At 42.7% G+C, this 17,288-nt stretch overlaps 1 protein-coding gene across 1 annotated transcript in view; it reads left to right on the top strand.

The window, feature by feature from the left end:
• Nucleotides 1-1,169: 1,169 nt before the first annotated feature.
• The window catches only part of FAXC (failed axon connections homolog, metaxin like GST domain containing), a 35,952-nt gene continuing 19,833 nt past the window's right edge, over nucleotides 1,170-17,288 (top strand). Inside the window, exons 1-3 of the mRNA XM_077811687.1 lie at nucleotides 1,170-1,432; nucleotides 5,688-5,823; nucleotides 14,133-14,329. Of these exons, the coding sequence (XP_077667813.1) occupies nucleotides 1,170-1,432; nucleotides 5,688-5,823; nucleotides 14,133-14,329 (596 nt within the window). The remainder of the gene's footprint in view (nucleotides 1,433-5,687; nucleotides 5,824-14,132; nucleotides 14,330-17,288) is intronic.

Below are 17,288 nucleotides of genomic sequence, written 5' to 3'. Positions count from 1 at the left end.
TAACAAATTTATTTGGGCATAAGCTTTCGTGGCTTAGAACCCACTTCATCGGATGCATGGAGTGAAAATACAGGAGCAGGTATAAATACATGAAAGGATGGGGGTTGCTTTACCAAGTGTGAGCAAGTCTAACAGCAATGAAAGACTAGATGTGCAACGTGCAGTGATTTCAATGGGTCCAGGATTTCACCCTAGAGTTTTAGAAACCCTTGTCTAAACAGCATCCACAAAATCTGCATGTATTCCTACTATGCACCAATTTATCCACAGCTGCACCTGCAAAATAGGTCATTCCTTTAAGTCTACAGAATGGCACAGCTGGTCATTCAGAATTCCCTGCTATATGTTTATAAATGACATGGTTCTTCATACATGGCAAGAGGTGCAATCATGCTAGATGCTCATCTAGCACACCTAGTGGGAGGTATTTAACACTTAGAAAACCAAACCCCCCTAGCCTTGCTACCTGTTCCAATGCACATTGCAAGGGTAGGGTGCAACTGGCAGGTCTTTACTGCCGTTTTAATACAACCCCAAAGAGGGTAGATTGCAGTCAGGTTTGTTTACCAGATAAAACACACAACAATGGTTGATTTCCATTTTCTCAAGCTAAAGCCTAAGCACGTGACCTGGTCCAGGCTAACTGTGCAATGTAATTATAGCTTGGGGGGGGGGGGGGGGGAAATTAGCTATCAGAGCAGAAAGCTGCTTCCTCCCCCTGGAGAGTAAATCTTTCCAATCCAGCCATTACTCTGGATCCTCCCCCTCCGGCTAGCAGCACATGCCAGCATGTCCCTTGAGCTCTAGGTGAGTTTTGTCCTTTTCCTGTGACCTTCCCTAGCCCGCGCTGATGGGGAGAGCAGGGCAGCTCTCCGGAAGAGGCTGTCTGTGGGGGGCGGACAGGCAGGGGACAGGAGAGAGGGGTGTGATTTTTACTGCCCCGGTATTTTGGTGCTCCCAGGAGCAATGACATCACCCAGCCTCCTCGATGCGAAGAGACAAAGGCGAGAGGCAGCTGCAGAAGGAGGCGGCTGCTGCAGCGAGCACCACGGAGACCCAGCACCGCTGCTCCATCCCCTCCTGGCCCGCTGCTCAGCTGAGCGGCCCTTGCCCATGCGGACTGCCCCGGCGAGCGGCGGGGGGAAAGGGAGCCGCAGGCAACGCGCAGCATGCACTGGGGTGTTGGCTTTGCCCCCTCCAGGTCCTGTGTGGTTGCGCTGAGCCGGAATCAGAGCCTCACCCTCGGCTGGTGTGCAGGACCCGAAGAGCACTTCTCCTTTTATGGGGACATCATCGCTTTCCCTTTGCAGGATTACGGTGGGATCATGGCAGGGCTGGGTTCGGATTCGTGGTGGAAGAAAACCCTGTATTTGACTGGGGGAGCCCTGCTCGCTGCCGCGGCGTATCTGCTCCATGAACTCCTGGCAATTAGGTGAGAGACCGGGAGAGAGAGAGAGAGAGAGCGAGCCTGGGGCAGGCTGCAGCAGGGAGGATTTGGAATAGACGCTGCAATGGGAGTAGGAAATAATAAGACAGTACTGACCTGATGGGAATGCATGGTACTCGACCTTCACCCCTTGAGAAACTGACGCAATAACAAGGAGCAAGGCAGAAATCGGGAGTCTTTTGTAGTTGTTTTTGTTTATTAGGCATTTCAGAGCTTCACCTCTGTAAGGATTAATGTCGCACCAGTAGATACATCGTTCTTAAAACCCAAGTGTCATTGGTACTAGGGGGATCAACCACAGGGCTCTTTTCTGGGATGGATTTAGCCTTATCTGGAAACATCTAACTTGTCTGGCCTGTGTTTTAAGGACAGGGGCTCAGGATTAAACCAGTGGGCTTTAAAACAAGAGCTATCTTCATCATGGACCCATCTTACTCTTAGATCTTGCCATTTTAGATGCTTTGCAAAAACATTGTTTAATAAATCTTCAGGTAATAACCCACCTCCGCCCAAATGACCAGTATGTTTAAATAAGACAACTCTGCAAAATAAACCTCAGCGTCAAATTGAACATACTGGTCAGTGCTATTTTGGGGTTGCTCAAACATCTGATATGAAAATGCATATTTAAAATGATGCAGCATCAACCGGTTATGCAAGAGCTCTTGAAAATAAGAAGAAGCCACAATTGTTTTCAGTGCAGTATTGTGCCTGGTTATGATCTCTAGCTTCATAATGGTGTGAGTAATAGGGAGCGTGAGAGCTCCGAATAGACACAGGAATATGTTTGTCATAGACTGAGATCTGAAGTGAACAGTTGCATATGGTGCTGCAGCTTGTTTACAAGGATAGTAAATCATCTCAGAAAATGGTGGCTTTAACTACTGATTTCCCAGGGATGTACCTGGAAATATAATATCCACAACAGAGGTGATATATTACTAGTACGCTGTTTTAAAGAACTCAGTGAGAACAATCTCAGGGCATTTTATATAAGTATACCATAGAAGTCTGGTGGAGACTAACATTATGAAAATGGAATGGAGATGAACTTCAGATTACTATGGGCCCAAACCTGCACTTCTTACTCAGCTAAGTCGCTCATTGATTTCAGTGAGGACTGCATAATTGGGTCCTAAACGGTTTCTACGATCATTGCATAAGACAGCTGTTTGTGTAATATAAACAATGGCAAAATACAGAAGTTATTTCTGGGTACATTTACAGAGAAATAAAGGATCAAAGTAGCCCTGTACTAATGGGCTGCCATGCACAGCATAAGGTAAACAAAGATAATGTTGCCATTGATAACCTTTTAATAACACTAGCACTGAGAGATATACTTGCCTTATATATTTTATGCACTTATTTTCATTCAGCTTACAATAAATACCTGTATAAACATAATTCTTGGAAAATACTTGAATTCAGAGATGTTTTTATTATTGAAATTTCATACATTATCTTGCCTCTATCCTTAGGAGAGATTTACAGAATGAAATTACTTCATGTAGCCATATTTTAAAAGATATTAAATTTTCTGGAGAAATGCGCAGATGTGATTTACAGGCTCAGCAAACGTGTACCACCTCTGCAGGCTCCTAGCAATGTTAAATCTGTGTATGAATGTTTCAATATTCGTATATAATGGGATGCTATAAATGTATTCAATGATTTAAAATCAGACATTTTAAAATGTGTCAAATTTGGCAGTCAAATTGCAATGGCTAGTGGCCGGATTTTAAAAGCAAAGCAAGCTAACATCATCTCTGGCAGTTCAGAGCTCATTTTTGAGAGGTTAAAATCATCTTCGTCATGCTAACCAAAACTGCATGGGCTGCTCTCTGTGATGTGCAGTGCAACCCTATTCTGTACAGAATCTTTCATGGACAATATATCCCAAATGCTTCACAGACTGAAACTATTCAACACGATGTATTGTATCAAGATAGTGTGTGATGATTCAGGTAAGACCTGGAGTCATAAAGGGGGTGGTTTCTAAAGCGATAAAGAGCCAGTAAGCACCTCACTCCCTTTGACATATGTGCCTATGAAAATCTCCCTTAAACTCAATAACCAAAGGCAGTTCCTGTAAGAGAGGCCTGGGCTTGGGCAAAGAAGAACAGATATGTTTGGAGATAAGATATCAACAGAGATGAAGACTGTATGAGGTGGATGGATACTGAAACACTGTTTGAGATGGTAGAAGCATCAGAGCAGAAGGCACTTACACTAACAGTTGCAAACTTGTGCGAAGGCCCAGATAAGAGGCCAGTGCTAGACAAGTGCCAGAGGTGCAGGAGGGTGCGTAAGAGCCAATGGGCCTTCTTCTTACTCCTTTGACTTGCTGCAGTTTTATACCTGTACAGCTACATTGACCTGAATGGATCTCATGGAGTTTGGGTCAAATTCTACTCTCAGTTACACTAGTGTAAATCCTTTGGAATCCTCTTGATTTACCTCAGTGTAATTGAGAGCAAAAGTTTGGTCCCAAGTCCAGGAGGTAGATTGGAGCAAGTCCAGGTGGGCTTTGAGAACCATGAATGGGACATTTTGAACTGGATCCTGAAATGAATGGATAGCCATTGGAGTTGTTTGACAGCAGAGGTGATGTGGCCGTGAGTCTTTGTACATGGGAGAAGGCAAGCAGCAGTCTCTTGGATATTCTGGAGTTAGGATGATAGGGATCTTGAGAGGCCACAGAGATGAGAGTTAAAATAGTTGAGGCGAGAAGGGATGAAGGCTTTGGCAGGGTGGAGTCAAGGCAGTGGTGTATTTGGGCAGCCAAGTGGAGAGGTGACAATGGACACCTACAATGGGAGGTGATACAAAGAACAGAGAACAAGGCCAAAGATAATGACAAGTTTACAGACAGTGGAAGTGAATGGCATTTCTGAGTCTGGAAGTGGGGATCGGAGAGCTGAAACTATGCTTGAGTTGCTCATGTTCTTCAAGAGAGTCTCTTTGTTCTTTAGGGCCCTTAATTGAAGGAAGTAGATTTGCAGGGCCTGATTTTCCATTGCCTCACCCCTTGTGTTGTCATTTATAACTGTGCAGAGTGGCTGAAAAACACTACCACAGCAAAGTCGGAGCATTTTACACTCACTTTGTCTAAGTGGTCTGTGAAAGACATAGACTGAAAACAGAATTCAACTATATATACAGACAATAGATTTCCAAAGGGGCCTGCACCTCTATTCGAAATTTCCAAAGGGGTCTTCACCTCCATTTGAAATTTTTTAGGGGTTCGCAAGTGAAAAAAGGTTGAGAACCCCTGCCTTAGTCCACATGAGCTTGGGTGTCAATTTTAGTGCATACTAGCGTTCTGCACACTAACTGGCTCGTATGAACCCTACTGATATGCACTAAAAGTTCCCCAGTGTATGTTAATGTAGTCCCATTTCAAACAGCAATATGGTACCAAGAACAAGGGAACTTTTAATATGAGCCAGGTTCACACCGGCCAGGTAGTGTGCAACATGCTAGTGCACATTAAAAATCACACCTTAGCTAGTACGGACTAAGGCACCATGTAGACAAGGCATAGGCGCCGACTTCCCCTCTGCTCTGTGGTTGGTCGACCTCCTGGGCCCCCCCATGCCCACCCCTGCATCACCCTCGCCCAGCCCCAATTCCTCCCCCTTCCCCCAAGTCCCCACCCCTGTCCCTCATCTTTACCGCCTCCTCCTCCTCCCTCCCAGAAAGTCCTAAGTGCCGCCAAACAGCTGTTAGGCGGCGGGTGGGAAGTGCTGGGAGGGGGAGGAGCAGGGACACAGTGCGCTCAGGGGAGGTGGGGGCAGGGGCGGGGGGAGTTTGGTTGCCAGTGGGTGCGGAGCACCTGCTAATTTTTCCCTGTGGATGCTCCAGCCCTGCAGTACCCATGGAGTTGGCGCCTATGAGACAAGCCCTAAGTGACTACATGAGACACAAGGCAGGGGAGATTCAGGCTTGCTTGCTTATTTATTTTAGTCTATGAGCCTGGGCTTATTACCAAAGGTTTGCAAGATTTTTGGGTCTCTCCAACATAGAATTAACTAAGCTTCCTGTCTGAATTCTGCTCCTGCAATGTAAGTGCTTTTTAGTGATTTCAGACTCGATGAATAAAAAATTACAATAACCCATTAAAGAGAGGACAAAATGTTTTGCCTCAGCCATTCTCGCTCCTTCATGCACTTAATGTATTGATATATGGCACATGCTGTAGTCTGGGTTTCTTTTAATTCTGTTTTGTTTTTGACAGGAAAGAGCAAGAGGTTGATTCCAAAGATGCTATTATACTGCATCAATTTTCAAGGCCTAACAATGGTGTTCCCAGTTTATCTCCTTTTTGTTTGAAAATGGAAACTTATTTAAGGATGGCTGATTTACCCTACCAGGTAAACTTGAGTGTACTGTTTCCCTTTACGTTATGGTTAACTATAGAAACACACAATGCTAAGTATGCAAGGGAAATATCTATCTTATCCAAGAAAAGTATATGTGTACACATATAGCTAACTAGATACACACTTATCACTATAGTGAAGTTTTGGTCTGTGATCTTCAAGGTAGGCCTAACAGAAGCTGGTTGGTCTAAACATTCAAGCACTATTCCAGATTTCATTGCTTGATGGCAATTGAAAATTTAATTTTGGGGGAAATGAACTTTTGGAGTGCTTCAGCGTTCATATAATGCTACATAATGGACTGGTTTGCTCTAAAATTCAATGTTGTTTAGTTTTATTTAGCCTACCAGATCTGCTATGTTAATAGATCAAATTTAAGCTGTTGCATTTTTTTTTCTTGTCTTTGAGGGTGTCTCTTCTATGCTCTCCTAGTAGAATAGTGACAAATCCCTCATTTGGCCTTTCATTGCAGACACTGCCCTCCTGGCTGAGGAGGACTGGGCTTGCAGAGCCCATGAATACCCTTTCTTAATAGTGGATGGGTTGCCGTTGAGGCACTGTCTTTCTCCAGGGAATGAATCCCAAAGTAAACCCGAGACTGAGAGACAGGAGACTGGGAAATTTATTCTGATTCTCTCATCTGTTAGAGTCAAGATCTAGCCACCAGACCTCTGGATAAGTTCACACTCCATTGTTGCAATTTTAACAGAGCTGTTTTACATTTTATCATATATATGTTTGTCAGCTCTCTGAGGCAGAGAACATATCTGTTTTCTGCGTGTGTAATGCACTGTGTAAATTTAAGATGGACTATACGAATGCTTACTAATATAAGAATACACGATGGTACAATGTGGTATAAATGTTTGTTTTATTGGCACATGTTTTGGGATGACTACATTATTCACAAGTAGTAGAGCCATGAGTAAGTTGTGTGGTCATCTCAGATGGGTTCCAGTAACACTTTTATATCACACCGTTATGAAAAGTATCTTGTTTTTGCCATGTAGCTGGCAGGGATTTTTTTTTTTTTAGAAAATTTATTTAGAGTATTTTTACTTTTTTATTGTTGTTGGTATCCACTCCCAATAAAACTAGCCTGCTTTACAGCTATGAATCCACATGTACGGACATCTGAGGTAAAGAAAAACAATAACTGATATACCTTAGAACCCTTTAAGAGTATCTAAAATATCTAAAATATAAAAGTATCTAAAATAGTTTTTAAAAAAGTCACGTCTGGTTTTAATGTCCATTATCTTGTGATTTTCCAGCACTAGAACCAAGCACAGTATTGTACTGGAAAGGAAGAAATTCCTGGCTTCCCAAGGATAGACGCCTCCCAGGTCCAGCTGGCACAGCTCACAAGATAGTGAACTTTAAACATATCACAGGTGCAGCATGGGCAAAAGCCCCTCCGACATCTCCGACCAATTTGAGGCTGAATTGTAATTTGGGGGTGAAATTGCTGTTTGCAGGGACAAACATATTTTTGGCGGGGTGTCTTTTCTTTGCAATTGGTTGGTTAAGCAGGTTTGGAATGATTAAAATAGCTCTAGTGAAGGTGGAGTAGTGGGCAGAAGGCAGGTGAGGCTGACAAAATTGCAATATAAAAGCAGCTTAGCCCATGGTTCTGCAATTTTTAAAGGAATGTTACTTACCATGTATGGGATACACACACGCACACCCCCTGGACATCTTATTTTAGGAATGAACGTATTGGGGCCCTCTATGCCATAGGAGGTATGTCTAGCAGGCAGGAAGCATCCGTGGTCCTGGCCGCAGTGTGTGATGGATGCTGAAAATGACCACTGACAGGGGCACTACCAAATGGGCTGGTTCAGAGTGGAACTGGCGCACCTGCCTTCCACACAGCTGATGTGTAGATCCGAATAGCTGTTTTGCCCTGGCATTGAATCCTGACCCATGTGGAGTGCATCATCCATGTACTGAGCACAGGCATTTTTGCAACTGCCCATCGTCAGCGACAACCACACACGTCCGACTCTAAGAGTCTTCCTTTTTGGCAGGAGGCTGTGCTGGGTTGCCCTCTGCCCAGGGTCTACCAGTGTTGTTTCCAACACATGGACTTTAAAGCACCCTCAACCAGCTTTATTTTGCACTGTCCTTACTCTGGATGTTTACATGCAGTTGGAAGGAAGCATGTGGCCCAGTCCTTTATCCTCTGGCCATACAGAGACTTTGCATGATCATGTTTACTTTCCTACCACCACTTGGTACGTCCAGTGTGCGTAAGGCTGTGCTTGTCTCAGCCCCGCACAGAAGCATGACAGCAGTCTTTACTTGGTGTTCTCCAGTCAGGTCAGTTGAGTACATCATGCACTCTTAGGACATGTCTCCACAGCAATTCAACATCCACGGCTGGCCCATGTCAGCTGACTTGGGCTCGCGGGGCTGTCAAATTGCATTGGAGACATTTGGGCGTGGGCTGGAGCCCAGGTTCTGGGACCATCCCCCCTTGCAGATCCCAGAACTTGAGCTCCAGCCTGAGCCCAAACCTCTATACCACAATCTTACATCCCTGCAGCCTGAGCCCTGTAAGTCCAAGTCAGCAGACCTGGGCCAGCTGTGGGTGTTTAATTGCTGTGTAAACATACCCTAAATCTCCCCTGTGCATTGTGTCTCTGGGCCTTCTGGAAGAGATGTTAATGTAGGGGCTGCAGGTCACTTGGAAACCTAGTTGAAGTCTTTATAAACTTTTAAAAAGTTTAATCAGGAGGAGAAATTTTCTACCATGACACCCAAATTGCTTAATGTTCAGTCCCTGGGGTTGAAGTCTATGGGGCTGCATGGGGTTTAAAGGCAGAATTTATCCCAGTTAAACTGCTGACAGGAAGGGACAAAGACAGGACTTTTTGCTGCTGGCCCTGGAGGCACCTACCTTCCTTGTGGCAAGGAGTCCTGTGGTACCTTATAGACTAACAGACATTTTGGAGCGTAAGCTTTCGTGGGTGAGTAATGTTTTCTTTCTGCGAATACAGACTAACACGGCTGTTACTCTGAAACTTATAAATGTAGTCGAAGGGAGCTGTCCAACAATCTCATTGGCTGAGACAATAGAAATCTGACTGCAGGTATACAAAATTCTATGGAGTTTGAAGATTTAGAGATTTTTGTCTCTCTCTGCGCCCCCTCCCCCGCAATTCTAAGCTTTTATTTACAAGGAAAGGAAGTTTCCAGCCCCGCAGGTTTTAGAGGCCCCCTTTCCCAGTGTAAATTAAAGCACTGCTCTTTTCTGATCCCATAAACATTGTAAAACCAGCAGTGCTGGAGGGACCCAGTTAGACCATGGCTGTCTCCTGACATGGTTTGTCATAGTTACAGGGCAAATGTGCCTTAGATGCCTTCTAGTACCTTTTGAGTGTACCCAGTGGGTGACAGGCCTGCCTCCCGGCACCTCACTCTGGTGGAACCATGTAGTCCAACCACTGCTAGATGGAATCTATGGGCTGCAGGCCCCTTTTCCCCACAGTTCTAATCCAACAGGCCCAACTGCATTGGTACCTGCCAGCTTTTTCTTTCTGGGGACCCGTGACCAGCAAGTTGATTAAAGTGACTCAGAATCAGCATCTTCAAAACAAAGCTGTATTTATTCCTTTCCCCAAAGGTAGAAAGCACGTACAGCAAAGGGTACAAAAAATAAAAGGCCTGTATGCCTCGTTCTTACTTATGTCTTAGTCTTTTCTTGCCAACTTTTGTAAATTTCCCTCAGTCCAGCTAATCCCCATCTCTGGCTGGGAGAAACCGATTGCTCACAGCAGACTTGCTCTCTTTCCTTGCCAGCTCTCACTGACACTTCTTGGGCAGTGTCTGGCCACTCACCCCAGCTCTTTTCTAGGCCCAGGATCCTTTAATATTTGGTATTCTCCTTCTGATCCTAGATTTAGCCTTGGGAAGAATAAACTGTTCTCAGGCTACCTGGTGGGGGTATTCCCTAATAAACAGCTTTTTCCATTGTTTCCTCTAGATCTCCTATCTGTGTCATTGTTTTACCTTCCCTTCTTGGTTCCTCTACAACCCTTTTTTATCTAACTCCATGGCCAAGTACCCATCATAGAAAGACGCAGAGAGGCATGCACCATATTCATAAAAACCCGCGCTAGCTCTGATCAAACTAGAGTGCTAAAAATAGAGTGTCGCTGCAGCAGCATGAAGAGAGATGAGCTGGGAGAGACGAGCTGCCCAAGTACATACCCTTCTCAGATGGTAGGTATGTATTCAGGAGAGCTAGCCCCTCCTGTTGCTTGCACCTCTGCAGCTACACTGTAGTCCACTAGCTGGATCAGAGCTAGCGTGGGTATGTCTCCTCAAGCTATGAATCACACCTCCAGCTCCAAGTGTAGACACACCCTCAGAGAAAAGGAGGATTAAAAAAAGATGAAATTAAGCTACTGAGGAACCCTTAGAACTTCTTAGAAACTCCTGTTAGCTGGACAATAGCAGACAGCACAGTTTTGAACTGCATCCTTTGCCGTTCCCTGCAGCACAAATTTTAATGGTCACTGGAGAGTGATTATCTGGTGAATTTATCCAGTGTTTCTTCCCCTCCCTCCAGATATAAATATCACAGAGAAGCAGAAGGTGACATTTACACATCAGTTTTGCTAGCATTTCTTGCATTTAGTATATGTTGGCAGCCGGTGCTGCCTGTGTAATGCCTGTGCCCTACGAGTGTATAGACCTTTAAAGGAGAATGTGCCTCTCATTTCTACCCTTCCTTTGTCTTCTGTCAGCACTGTGGCACCTTTCAGGCCACTCAATGTGGCAAGGACATTTCTGAGCCTGCTTGACTTCTGAACCATCAAGAAATTCACTTGTTGCTAGAATGCCTTATCCATTTTTATGGACCACTGCCAACAAGTCACCATGCTATTTTGATCAGATGTGTTTGCTGTTGAATATAAGCTTTGCTTTGCTTTGCCAGTCCTCCTATCCTAAACGTTGCCACAGATTGCTTTCTCTTCCCAAGCCATCTTGATCTGGCCTGATTGCTTTGTTGATGTCTGTGAATGTTACAATGTAGCAAAAGGTTTTTATGCCAGGTGTTGAACTTTGATGATGTTCTCTGTAGAGTCTGGTTTGAAGGAACCAGTTTTGGGTTCAGGGGTTTTCTGTAAAATAGAATTTTTGAAATATATGGATTTTTTTACAGTCTGACAAAGTATAAAGGCAACAGAAACGTTATATTTATATATTTATTAAGAAATAGTTTAAAAAATAGATACAAAGGGGCACAACACAAACTGTAGTAATTGGAACTATTAGGCTTAATTCTTCCTGGTTATCACTATAAAAGGGCCCCAAAATGTCTTGTGCAATTCAGTTTGTAAATTCCATCTACCTAAAATGAGCTTCCTATGGGCTCTTGTGACAATTGCTTTGTAGATTACAGTTAAAGTTAACGTACTAGGGCGGATTTATTTGTTTTTATGTACCAATACCAAGGCCACTCACTGTTCTTTGCAGCTGGACTGGTTCTTAAGTGAGAGTTTGGTAAATATTTGATGACAATTAGTAGCAGCTTTAAAGATATAAAGGTTTTGGGCCGAAAGATATCCGCTTCAGACACAGTACAATGTAGTGTAAGAGATTTTGCCCAGGGATGGAGGGCATCTTAAAATATCACAGGATAATGAATAGAAGTCTTATATTCCATTTTTCTTGCTTAATCACATTGCAAGGAAACATTAAAAAAGCAAACCCTAGAAAGCATAAGATTCAGCAGATTTTACCTGTGTAATACGCTTGTCAACTTTGTTTCTAGGATCTTAACTTTTGCATTTCCTAAGTTTAAAATGTGTAAACGTAATGTTGTGTTAACGTAATTCTTTACACACAAATGCACTCACACACATATTACATAAAATCGTCTTAATTTTTATTAATGCAAGGTATATTGATTTAAACTATTGCAATAAAGAAAATTATGCAAATATATTTTATAAAAGCTAACAGCAAATGACCAAAATTATCAATATTTTTGGCATAAGGGGAAAAGCTCTAATGGAACAATCCTATGGAGTTTAATTGAGATTAAACCAACAATACTGTATATCTATTTAATAGGGTCCTAGAGAAACTATTTTAAAATCCTATAGAATATAATAAGAATGAGATTCTTTCTATAGGTTTTTTTAATCAATGTATAGAAGGACTATTAAATTTTATAGGATGGTTTAAAAAAATCTATAGAAAGGTTACCAGTTTATTTTAAATTCTATAGGCCTTTTTTCATAAGGGAAGAGCCTGGACTAAAGAGCATGGAAGTGTTGGTATTCTCCTTTAAGTTTCAAGTCATCTGTTTCTGTAGTCTTTCTGCTATGAGCCAGAACACCTTCCATCTTTTCTCCTCACTCATACACTAGACAGATGATTTCCATTCCCTTATTCATTCATTTCTAGATACAAGTCATGACAAATCATATCATTTTATTCTCATATCAGGATATCTGTGTATGGGCAGAAATCCAAGAGTCACTAGAGCCAGAAGACACTGTTCCCAACAATGTTCCCCAATATTTCTTCTAATTTGATCCAGAAGGAAGATGTGTCTGAGAAAGAACATGTATGTATAATGTATCAGACATCCATATTATTAAATATAGCCAGGGTGAAGTGCCATCTAACGAGGATCTCCTGCTGAATCTCCATTGCCACACAGTGTGCTATGTGTTTGTCTATCTTCCACCTTAATGGATTTCTGGAATTTAAATTTTTGAGGCCTAAACAGGTTGACATTGTATTGCCAACTCCAAACCTTCAAAAATCACGAGTCACGCATCCAAAATAATTGGCCTAAAATCATAACATTTTAAAAAATAATAAATTTGAGTTTTTTTATTTGGCTTCTCATTTTGAGCCTTTAGGGTTCACATTTTTGAGCTTTTCACCACAGACATGAAGGCTAGAAACTTACTCTATCTTTAAACGGAAACTGAGATTTGTATGTAATAACAAGACTCCAGGAGCTGGGTCTTTAAGAAGAACACCAACTATCACGAGACTTGCTGTAAAATCACAAGAATAGTTAACATTGTTGAGTGTCCTTTTAAATAAATAAAAAATAAAAGAACAGGAATACAGCAGCTCATACCTGTGCTTTTAGGAATAAGCAGAGTTGTAATTAAAGAGAGTTATGGTCTAATGATCTAATCACATGACTGGAAGCCAGGAATTCCTGCGTTTTACTCCTGACTCATTCCCTGCTTGATCTCTCTGCTTCAGCTTCCCCATCTGTAAAATGGGGATAAATACTTAGATGCAGAGACCTGCTAGCTTTAATGGGACTCCACACAGGTGATGTTCTTGTGGATCTGATTGCAGGAACTTTGGCTGCAGATGACTGAGGTTCGCAGACCAGGAAATGCCAGGATCATAGGCAAAGACATACTTTCCCACTCCAATGAGGGAGTGACATATCATTCCATCGCTTGGGCCTGGCAGCTTGTTGAAGGCCTGAAAGAAGGCAGGAGTACATGCCATTGGGGTTTCCTCATCTGAGCTTGAGGTTGAGTCTAGGTCCTTCTTGTTCCCACTGCATCCACTTTTGGTATAGATTAGTGGGTGTGCAGATTAGCCACATTTGCCTTTCAGGGCTACTGAGACATTTAGTTAGTAAGGTATCAGAGGGGTAGCCGTGTTAGTCTGTACCCACAAAAACAACAAGGAGCCCGGTGGCACCTTAAAGGCTAACAGATTTATTTGGGCATAAGATTTCATGGGTAAAAGAAAGCTTATGCCCAAATAAATCTGTTAGTTTTTAAGGTGCCACCAGACTCCTCCTTGTTTTTATTAGTTAGGGTTCGTAAGGTGCTTTTAAGATGAAGAATGCTACTGTGAATAAGTACCAAATATTATTGTTATTTTCTCTATGATGCAAAATTGTCCAGAATATTGGGCCTGACCCTGTGGAGTTCTGAGTGCTTCTATCCCCACTGGACTTTCATTAAATAATTAACATTAAAACACACTATAGAAGGCATCAAAGGCACATAACACCTTTCAGGACTGGTCCCATTGCTTTGCATTAAAAAACAAAACCAAACCAATGATGGGTACATTCTTTTGGCTAGGAATTACTTACGCTGGAAATAGGTTTTTGCATTTCCATTTAGAGTAAGGTTGTGGCTCTAGTTTGATAGCTATTTATGGAGGATATTGATTTTATGCTTTGGGTATTGGCACCTTTTAAAAAAAACTTTATACTGATCAAACAGAAGCTGAAGGGTGTTTTTTGTGTGTTTGTTTTTTTGTTTTTGTTTACTTGCTTCTTTTCTTAGAACTATTTTGATGGAAAACTTTCCCCTCAAGGGAAAATGCCCTGGATTGAATACAATCGCAAAAAAGTATCTGGCACTGAGTTCATTATTGACTTTTTGGAAGAGAAACTCGGAGTGAATTTAAATAAAAACCTTGGTCCACATGAAAGAGCTGTTTCCAGAGCAGTGACAAAAATGGTGGAGGAGCACTTCTATTGGTAAGCTTGCATGGTAAAGCTAGTTCTGTTCTGATCTTATCAAACCTGCCGCTGCACGTTTTATCTGGAAATGAATGCTTGCTTTGTCTTTCAAATAACTCAGAACCGAGCTGTCAATTCCACAATTCTTTTCACTCTTGGAGAATTGGTGTCTCTTTCTGTTCTTACTTGTGCCAGTGTGAATCAGGAGTAAACACCACTGGAGGGTGTAAAACCATTGCAAATGAAGTTCAGAATCGGGCCTTTTGCCCACCTGCAAGTTTATAAAAAGGAGCAACCACAGGCTAATACTGCAGTCCTTTCACATGTACCCCTTCAGTGGCACATGAGAAATAACTACAGGATTGGGCTGGTTAATAATAGGCTGAATTTGAGACTGTTTAATAAATTTGTGATTGCCAAAAGGGAGAGAAAAAAATCCAGCTTTTGGGATTAATAGGTGACAGGAATGCAATATTTTGAACTAACTGAAAACTATACATATATTTGCACAGTCCTCTTCATTTAATAGAATTTTGTTGTTATTCTTCCACTATCAGTAATGGGATGCAGTATTGTTGGCTGAGCGAAGCAAGGTCTAACGTTCAACTCAAAGGATTTCTCTCTGTGTCTGTCTGGTAGTAGAATGACCTGAAGTCATTTAAAAGCCCATAAACCATAATATGGGATAGAACCTTACTAAATCTCCTATTGCTAATTGTTACACTCTCACTCACAAAAATGAGACTCTGCCCACTCACCAGCAAAGATTTAGGACTAGACACAGCAACCCTGACTCATGTAGGATGCTGCTTGTGACATCAGTGAGACTACTGGTTGAGTAAGGCCCTTAAAAGTACAGTGAGGGTTCCCATTATGACTTCATTGCATTAAAATATGTATGCCAGAACACCTATTCGCATTTTGGGGAGCCTTGTCATAAATAATTACAGTTAAACTACGCTTGTCAAATAAATGATCAAAGTACATTTTGTGATGCCTTATTCTTTCTTAAAAAAAAAAAAAAAGGCCCCATCCTTCCTGGGGCTGAGTGCCTCCTGCTGAGGTGTTCCACTCCTACTGGGCCAACTGCTGAGAGGAGCTGCTGAGCACCTGGAACTCCAGGTGTCTTCATTGGGCGTTGCGCATACTTGATGCTTCTCAAGATCTGAACTTCAATGGCAGTTGACGGCACTTGGGCCAAGGTTCACCAACATACGTAGGTGTTGTGATACTGAGCGTCCCAATGCCAAACTTTTAGATGCTTAGAAAATCACAGGAACACACTGCAAATCACAAAGCCTAAGTTAGGTGCCTAGACTCCAAGACACTGAATGGGGAGAGATAGGCACCTTAGACTGTGATTCCCAAAAGCTAGCAGGCTAGGCAGGGAGCCACCTAAATTAGCCACTAGGAGATGCTGATGAGAGGGGTGTATGTTAGGCCTCTTCTCTCTCACCAAGATAGGCGCCTAACTCTAGGTTATAGGGAAGCGTGTATATCTACTAGAGATTCACATCTGGGAGCGCTATTTGCAGTTAAGCACCTACAGCATTTCCACAAGAAGCTGGGGAAGGAGGAGGACCTCTCTCACAACTTTTAGCTCAGTGGGAGATGTGGGAGACCCCTGGTTCAAGTCCCACCTTCACCTGATGAGAGAGATTTGAACAGAGATCTACCACCTGTCTTCTAGGCTGAGGTCAGATTTAAAGTGGCCTTCAAAAATGGTCTCACTCGGTTGATATGTCCCCTGCTGGAATAGTCAATGTCAATCCAGATTAGATGAAACAAAAGTTACTTTCAAGTTATGGCGCAGCAGAGAAAACAGTCAGAAACTAGGAATTTATACATTAGCTTCTTTACACAGTCTGTTCTCTGGGGGTCTTGCAAAGGTTTCTAATTAAGGGAAAGGAAAGGACTATTACTCATGGCATTCAGAAATTTTAGCTATGAATTACCAATATAGACGTCATGGTTCCTGCTGGGTCTACAGGAGAAGTCTTTTGTCTCTTCAAAATGGAGTCTGTCTCCTTGCTGCTTTCTAAGCGGTAGTCTAGATTAGGAAGAGAGGTTGAGATTAGGTTGGGGTTGGTTAACACATGTTAGGAATGTGTTTGTTTACCCAGAATGATCTCAACTATTTGCCTAAACTAGACAAAATCGAAGGATCAGATCCTCACCTGGTGCAAGCTATCATAGCTCCATCGAGCACCAGTGATGTACACCAGCTGAGGACCTGTCCCTAATGGTCTCCTACTTTCTACATGCTAAGGAGCCACCCCCCTACTTCACCTTTGAGAACACCCACCTCTTGCTTTGCATAAGTTCTCAATTAGTTTCCGACAGTAAGGGGGCGCTTCAAGCTAGCCACTTCTAGTGACCCTCTCTGCCTGCTCCCATTACTGACTTATGTATTGAGACTAAGGTAATTACCTATGTCTTTGTTTCAGATATGCTAGTTCCCGGGACCATTCGTATTCAATGGATTATTATTTAATTTATGTCCAAAGATTTGTACAGGAGTGCCTATCTGAGGCACTAGTAAGTTTTCAAAAATACACAGATCACACAAATACTTAAAGCCAGTGTATAACAGTCTAGACCCATGTAACCAAATAAACAACCAGCTGATGACACTACTCACCCCTCTCCCAATGCCTGAGGAAATAGATCATCTTACAGTGTGTCCTAAAGGTCTGGAGTTCAGAGAGGCCTTTTATAAAGGGACTCATGGCCGCGGGGTGAGGGAGGAACTGGCCTTGAGCTACAGTGGTATGATTGCTCCCAGTACTCTCTTAAGATGGACTCTCCTTAATGATTCTTTTCTGGGTCTTCAGGACATCCACTATTGATCCCTGGTAGTTCTTATGATTGGCCCAACAGGACTATTAGGAGTCAGTGAAATAGTCCGCTTGAGCGACAGTGTGAGCTGAGGCCCGTCTTAGTGCAACAGGCTGGTTTGCTAACATGAAGTGTGAAT

This window comes from Eretmochelys imbricata, chromosome 3, assembly GCF_965152235.1.
Source record: "Eretmochelys imbricata isolate rEreImb1 chromosome 3, rEreImb1.hap1, whole genome shotgun sequence".
In the NCBI taxonomy this organism is placed as follows: Eukaryota; Metazoa; Chordata; order Testudines; family Cheloniidae; genus Eretmochelys; species Eretmochelys imbricata.
This window is presented reverse-complemented; position numbering and strand designations above follow the sequence as displayed.